Consider the following 8176-nt stretch of genomic DNA (forward strand, 5'->3'; position numbering starts at 1 on the left):
GTGTGTGTGTGTGTGTGTGTGTGTGTGGTACTGGGGCTTAAACCCAGGGCCTTTACACTGAGCTACATCCCCAGCCTCTTTAATTTTCTTTTTTTTTTTTTTTTTTTAGTTTTGAGACAGGGTTTCCCTGTGTCACTCACGCTAGGCTCAAACTTGTGATGTTTTGGTCTCAGCCTCCCGGACTGCTGGGATTACAAGCTTGCCCCACCATGCCCAGCTTATATTTTCTCTTCTTAACTAATACAGTTTAAGGGAGAGTTTCTAAGCAGTGAATAAGGTACAGTGAAGTCCGAGTAAACCCTCTGAATTGGCATTAGAGTTCTCTCTGAGTTTGAGACTGGCCTGGGCAGCTAGTGACGCGGGTGCGGGCTGACTTGCCCTCTGAGCCCGGGTTTTCTTCCCAAAGGCTTCCTAGTCGGTGCCCGTTGTGCCCCCCACGAACAGCGCCCAGGAGCGTGGCTCAGTTAGACGGGGTTTCCCCAGCCTCCTCCGAGGGCTGCTGTGACAATCTAACCTTGCTGATAGCCAGGAGTCAAACCCCTTAGTATTTCCTTAAATAAAATTCAAAAACAAACCAGTCAGATGAAGGGCAGCCCCGCTTTCAAACTCCCAGCCCTGCCTCATTCCCCAGCCCTGGGCTGCTGAGATTCGGACTCGGTGCTTGGCCCCAGCCTGGGGTGGTGTGTGCGGAAAGGGGGTGAGCTGGGGCTCCCTGAGCTCAGCGGCCCCGGGAAGCGCGGCCCGAGCCTCCCAGCTGCTCCGGGTGCCTGCGCAGGTGTGCGGTGACTGCACTGCTTAGGCCTGGCACACACACCTCACACTTCAGTCCCGCTGTCTGTTTCGTTCCGTAGTCTCCGCGCACTCCCACTCTGCAGCCCCATCCGAATTTCTTTTCCTAACTTGCGGTAACGCGCTGGGTAACCTCAGACTCAGAGGGGCTCGGTTTCTTTGCCTGCAGAATGGGAGCGAGCATTAAACTAAACCTGAGGCTTCCGTCTTTTGTTAGGAGTGGGGGATCGCTTTTATTTAAAAGGTAAGGAGTAAAGGGAGGGAGCTGTGCGAAGAAGGAAAAATGAATGAATGAACTAGCAAAGGAAAAGTCTTGTAAGGAAGCCTGAAGTGTGAAGCAGGCCCGAGTGGAGCAGCTGTGCTCCAGCCAGGAATGAGGAGGCTGTCGCTGCCCTGTGCAGGTCACAGGCAGCGACACCTCCACGGGTGCAGCCACTGTCGCTGTGAGACTGTTGGTACATCCTGGCCACACTTGTCTTTCTTCTCTCCCTCGTCCACCTGAACTTTTGAATGGTAGAAAGTTGAGATAGCCCATCAGTCTATAGTGTGTTTGGGTGGTAAACCTGCAGCCGCTCACTTTCTGGTTTTTGGTACCAGGAATCAAACTCAGGAACTTGCATTTGCCAGGCAGGCACTTGTGCCACTGAGCTATATCCCGGGTCCCCTATGCTCACTTTCTAAGGTACCCTCAGCCCATTCTTGTTGGAATTCGTGATTGGGAAGGCTGAGCCGAGCAAGGGTTGGCCTCACCCCGCCTGTAATGACAGGTTTGCTCCTGGGGAAATCAGCGCCAGGGTTGATTGGTGCGGTTCTCAGGAACCACTCCAAAGCTTCCTAACAAAGCTATTGTTTTCTAGCCAGTGGGCTACTGATTACAAACAAGAACTTTTTAATTAAATGGGAGTCTTCTGAATTCTTTAGACATTCCATATGTGCTTTGCAATAATCCAGTGCATCTGGGGAATGGAAATTTATATAGATAAAACAAGATTGGCCACTTGATGACTGTGTAAGCTGAATAGTATGTATATGGGAGTTTAGAATTTTATTCTCTTTTGTAAATGTTTGAAGTTTTGCATTTGAAGCAATATTTGTTTGTGCTGGAGATCAAACTTAGGGCTTCACACGTTCTAAGCATGCATTCTGCCACTGAGCTCCAGCCCCAGCCCCTGAAATTTTACACTGTAGAAAGTTACCAGAGAGCTTGAAGTATAGCTCACTGGTAGATGAAGCATCTCTTTAGCCTGGTAGAGGCCCTGGTTTCAATCTCCAATGCTAAAAAAACAAAAACAAAAAATACCCACCCAGTAACAAAAAAGGCACGGAAGCGTTCAGAACTCAAACTCCGCCATGGTTCTTCCTTCTTCCAATGTACACAGTAGAGTTTGCCGTGTCACTAATGTGTATATCACATGCCAAAACTCATCCAGGTAGTCGCTGCTTACATTACTTAAGTTGGTTTCCTGTAGACGCCAGTATGTTTCTGTAATCACTCTCTACCAAGATGCCAGGATTTAATTTTGTAAATCCATTGCAGGCATCAGCTTCAGACTCAAGCAAAACTAGTTTTAGAGGAAAACAAGCTGTTGCTAGAGCAGCTGGAGATTCAGCAAAGGAAAGTGAAGGACACCCAGCAGGAGCATCTCCAAGAGGGTGAGTGACCTTGCTACTGTGTCCTTGAAACTGGGCAAGGTGGTGTTGCTCAGATCTTCTTGATCTGAAATGCAGCTGCTGGCTCCAGTTCCAGCCATTCACTCCCCTTGGTGCATAGATTGCTTTCTTCAGACTCCATGGAGCCTCCCAGCCCGCTTTGTGTTTTGTGAATCCGTCATAGAAACCATAGCAAAGCTGGTTTCAGGGTAAAATGGTGCTTTAGAAGTGGGAAAAGCTATGCAGGGTAAACCTTCAAAACAACACAGGGCTGTCTTCTCAAACATTTGTTTAAAGAGTAAGTAAAGCCATTTAGTGTGTACACAGTTTTTCTCTGCTTTTCCCTTCCATGGGGGCAGTGGGCATCATAGGATAAAGCTCTGGAGTTGGGTCGTCCTCGGAGACCTCTGAGTGTCCCCTGTTCCCATGAGCCCTCCCTGGGCCTAGGAGCGCCACGGCATTTGACAGTGGACTTCCAAGTCAGCCAAGTTAAAGTTCATTTCTTTTGCCTTGATTGAAACCCAATTTATGAGAAAAAAAAAATTGTCACTTTCCCCTTTCACTGATTTTTCCAGTGAAAATAACATACGAGAGGAATCTGAAGTGTAAGCTGTCTTGCACGGGCCGCTGTAACCGCCGCCCTGACTGCCCTCCTACGCCTGCGCACTTAGTGAGCCCCTTCGATACTGCTCAAGAGCTCACTGTCAGGCTCTGCTAGCGTCAAAGCTGCTGCACTGATGATAACTGGGCTGAGTTAAGGAGGAGCACTGCATGATTTTTTTTTTTAAATGTAGGACATAAAACAAAAACTTAGGTGAAGAAAGAAAAAATAATAAATTCTATTATTAGGGCATATTTGATGTCCTTAAAAATCTTGAAAATCTCGCTGTACTAGGTACAATAGCTTGATATACATCTAGTACATCTGTGTGTGATTGAAGACTTGGGAAAGCCAGTTCCTTGAGGACTGGACTCGCGTCCTGTTAAGTACTGTCGTGAGCCCTGGTAGAATATTGTAGCATCCACAGGGAGAGGTTCCAGGCGCGCACACAGGGTGGATGCCGACATCTGTCAGAGGCTCGAGTCCCTGTGTGCAGTGTGTCCTCTTCACACACAGCCTTCTGCCCACTTTACATCCTCTCCAGATTCCTTCTGATCTGATACGGCATGATTGCTGCGTTGGCAGTGGTTGCACTATGCTCTGTGCAGTATGGTGACAGGGAAGGAGATCTGTCTACGTTAGTATAAATGCAGTTTGCTTTCCCTAGATACTGTCCTGACATGTGTGGCTGAATCCACTGATGTAGAACCCACAGATGCAGAGGGCTTATTGGATATTTAGTGAATACTGAGTAGAGGAAGAGCCATTTCTATTAGAAGGCTTGGTATTAATTTATAACATTCCAAGAGACTGATATTTATTTAGTTAGTTAGGTTTTTTCTTTAGTTTTGGTTTTTGAGACAGGGTCTCACTATTGTAGTTCAGGCTGGGCTTGAAGTCACTGTGTAGCCCAAGCTGGCCTGAACTTACCATGATCCTCCTGCCTCAGCCTCCTGACTGCTGGGATTATAGGCAGGTGCCACCCTGCCCGGCAAGATTTTCCAAAAGGTCTGTTTTTCAGCAGACTCTCACAGTATCTCTCTTCCCAGTAATCGGTCCTCAGGTGTTTTACTAGGTGTTCTGTGCCAAGTCTTTCCCCTTCTCGTTTGCTTTTCAGTTTCTCAGCTGACTAAACAGCTCATGCTCCTGGAGTCGCAGAAAGAGACCCAGGAAAAGGAGCTGCTGGAAAACAAGGAGCTGCTGGAGAGTTTTCGTGCCAAATGCCAAGAACTCCAAGCAGACCTGGATGGCAGGATTACCATGGAAGTTCACACATCCATTGTAAATGAACTGAAAGGGTAAGGACCAGTCTTTCTGAACATCAATGAGCCAGTCTGCGTGTCACTATAGGCAGAGTGGACGAGGTTGCCCAGCTTTTGTTTTGTTTTGTCTGGAGACAGATCCTCGTGTATGTTGCCCAGGCTGGCCTCCAACTCCTGGGCTCAGGTGATCCTCCTGCCTCAGCCTCCCTAGTGCTGGGATTCCAGCCATGTGTCACCATGCTGGCTCACTCTCACGCTTTTTATTAGAATTATTCTTTATCACTGATTATAGAAATTCAATTAGGATGTGCCCTGGCATAGTTTCTTTATTCTGCTTGAGAGTCATTGAACTTCTTGTTGCTATGGATTTGTATCTTTTATCAAATTTGGAAGCATTTCAGGTATTCTTTAATACTCTTTTCTGGTGCCCCCCCAACTGTTTGCTGGTGTTCTGTGGACGTGTCCCTTGTTCATGCCACCCACTGCGTGTTTCTGTCCCGCTGAACGGTGTCTCCTCCTCTGTCCTCCTCTTCACCTCTTTTCTCCTGCAGACTGATCTGCTGTTGCCCTGTCAACATAGCAGTCGTCTCTCATGGTTTGTTTTGCCCTCTCTAGCAGGACGTCCAATGGAGGTTTTTTAAATTTTCTGTAGTTTCCATTTTTCTCTTTCTCTTTCTGTTTTTCTCTGCTCTTTTGAGCAGGTGGGGCACATTCATAATACCCGTTTAAACCCTCTGTCAAGCCCATCTTCTCTCTCACTTTCGGGTATGTGCTGTTGGTTTCATTTCTATTCTAATCATGGATCACATAATTATCATCACCATCATTATGTTTAAGTGGTAACCAAGGTTATTTGAAAAAGTAAAAGTGAAGAGTGAGGGGGAAACTGGCTCTGCAGAGTGAACTTGGGCCAGAAAGTAGAGAAAAAGTATGATGGAGGGCTAGGGCAGGTTATTGTAAGGAAAGCTGCATGGCCCAGATCACATTATTATTATCATTGCTTGAGTAGATGCTGCGTGGCGTAGATTTTATGTTGGATGCTCCGTGCTCAGCCACTCCCGACATCTACCCCTGTTCTGTTTTTGCAGTTGCAGTCAATAGGCGTTCAGTTGAAGCTGGAGGAGCTGTGTTTGGAGGACTCTGCAGACAATTTTCTTTCTTATGGTTATACTTTTTGTTGGATGTTGAGGACTAGGTTAAAGTGAGACCTGTATTAATTAAAATTAATTTCTTGGTATCTATGAAGGTCAGTTAAGTCTCTGGGCACCTCTTAATCCTTTTGTTGGTTTCAGCTGCCTGGATGAGTCCTGGCCTTTGCTTGACCAAATTGTGTTCTATGAAAGCTTGGGAGATTTTTCTCTCCTGGTGACTCTTCTTAGGCACAATATATACTGTTGATCACTTTCCTCTGTGGTCCCATAATCTCCTTGGTCAGAAGACCGGGAACTCACCGAGTTATAGGCTGTTGCAGCAGAGTTTCTCTTATGTCTTGGGTCCTCATTGACCTCTGAGGGCCTGGTCAAAATATTGGCTGTCTTTCTAGCCCATCTATTTTACTAATTTCTAGAAGATTAATGACATTGCATTATAATGGAGGCAGTGAACTGAATATTATTATCTTATCTGAATATCAAACACTTTAGAACATAAAATAGAACCATTAATTTCTAACAACTATGGATGTTCTAATATTTGAATCCCTGTGAAATGTTAACAAATAGTTACATATTTCACACAGAAAATTAGAAATCAAAAGCCATATACAATATTGCAGTGTGACAATCATGATGAATTTTGCAACACACTTAAATTTCCATTTTGACATAGCATAACCCTTTTATTGTCATCTCTATTTTTTTATTTTAAAGAGAAAAAAGTAGTAACAACATAACAACAACAAAGCCAAAAACAAAATAGCACAAAAACAATAAAAATGATACAGAGTTTCAAAACAAGATGATAGGAAATTAACAATGGTTGTTATATTATGTATTATTATCTTCAATGAAGTTACTCAGATTACCAGATGGAAAAATGCAATATTGATCAAACAATAAAGATAACAAAAGTAATTTAAAAACCATTAGAAATGATACAGAGCTTCACTAAATAAGATGGTAGAAATTCAACAGTGGTTGTTATATTACATATTGTTATCTTCTAATTAGTTGTCCAGATTACCAGATATATCAGCATGTAAAATTAGTCAAAAAATGTAAGCATTAACTGTTCCTTTTAATAAATCAATAGACATCAGCAGTAATTCATCTCTATCTAATACATAAGAAACTTTTAGCTAATTTGTTTCTTTAATGGGATGTACATCACATAAGCTTTTGTTAAAGGCAGATATCTGAATCTGAAAAAAGAATCTATCATCATAAACAGTCCTCATTCCACACTTCAGAAGATCCACACCTCTGCAGGCATGAATACATTCAATACACTACAAAAACAGTAACAGTCAATTGTCATAACCATATGAAAACCTTTGTACCACAGCATCTTTAAATCAAAAACCTTATTGTCTAGAAAACTTAATCCTTTGATGAATGAACAATGTGAACATATTACAATAACATACTTTAATAACATTTATTGGGGTATCACCCCTAAGGCCAGGGAGATCACTGGGGCTTCCAATTAATGAATAAAGGCTGGGATAATTTTTCCTAGGCAGCTGCTCCTTTATTCACCAACAGGAACCTTAACCAATTATTCTCCAAGCCTGAAAGGTCCCCTTAGTTACATTAACAAATTTCTGATGAACTCTGAGAAAACCAGTTTTGATATCATATTGACCGTCTGGCCACGCTGGTGGAAGCATGCTTTTAAATATATAACGCAAACTAAATTTTGAACAAATGATCCAAAAATGATGCAAAAGAAAAAGGAGAAAAGAGAAAAAATTCTTGAGCTCAAATAAAAAACAGCTGTTCATGGATATGACAAACAGACAAAAAACAAGTGCACAGCTTAACAGAGGGGATTAACAAACATCTTACAAAATCGGAGTGCAGTCAAATATGTTTTTGATCAAAAATTTTTTTTTGTCTTTTTGAGACAGGGTCTCACTATGCAATTCAGGCTGGCCTTGAGCTCACTTTGTAGTCCAGCCTGGCCTCGAACTCACAAGGATCCTCCTGCCTCAGCCTCCCAAGTGCTGGGATTACAGGCATGCACCATTTTTGATCAAGTTGAATTATAGTAACTCTTACAGTTTTAGAAATTTATAATTATAAATAGACTACTCAGATTGTCTTGTAGGTCAATTAACAGAGGTCTCTTACAAGAAGAATTTGAAAGTAACAAAATCTTTTACCTATAATTAATATATATATATTTTATCTTATCTTAAGAATGCTGGTAACTTTTGTGTCCTTTTCTTTTGTGTAACCTTTAGCTCAGTTATCTCTATATACTCTGTCACCTACTTAGACCTTTGATTCTTATTTTTGGTTAACATCTCCTAGACATCCTGGGTCAACTCCTTTAATTGGCCCAAGGTCAGGTTTGGCTATCTTTGAGGGTTGTGGCGTGGTCTCCAAGGTATCACTGTCATAGGCTACATCAGCTTCTTAAAAGGTGGAATCAACTTCTTCTCCAATCTGGGTCCATTATACAGCCAGACAGCATTCTCTGGCACTCAGATAGGCCATTTGGAATTCTCTGGAAAGACACAAGCATACCCTCTACCCCAAATGAGTAGTGGGCTGGGTCCCTTCCATTGTCCAATATGAAGATCTTTCCAAAGGACCCTTCCTAGCTTTTTTTCCTTTGCCTGATTGAATTATCTTTCTGCTGCTGCTGGAGTCCCATCCCTAGTAGGATTTTAAAACTTAATAGTATATAGTGCCAAGTGGAATCTATTATG

At 43.1% G+C, this 8176-nt stretch overlaps 1 protein-coding gene across 1 annotated transcript in view; it reads left to right on the plus strand.

Annotated features, from left to right (window-relative positions):
* Cep89 (centrosomal protein 89kDa) overlaps positions 1–8176 on the plus strand; it is a gene marked incomplete in the record, with an annotated part of 66796 nt that overhangs the window by 33263 nt on the left and 25357 nt on the right. The window contains 2 exon segments of the mRNA XM_013522387.1: positions 2327–2442; positions 4158–4314. Of these exon segments, the coding sequence (XP_013377841.1) occupies positions 2327–2442; positions 4158–4314 (273 nt within the window).

The sequence above is a fragment of the Chinchilla lanigera genome, unplaced genomic scaffold (genome assembly GCF_000276665.1).
Source record: "Chinchilla lanigera isolate Chin_1 unplaced genomic scaffold, ChiLan1.0 scaffold00067, whole genome shotgun sequence".
In the NCBI taxonomy this organism is placed as follows: Eukaryota; Metazoa; Chordata; class Mammalia; order Rodentia; family Chinchillidae; genus Chinchilla; species Chinchilla lanigera.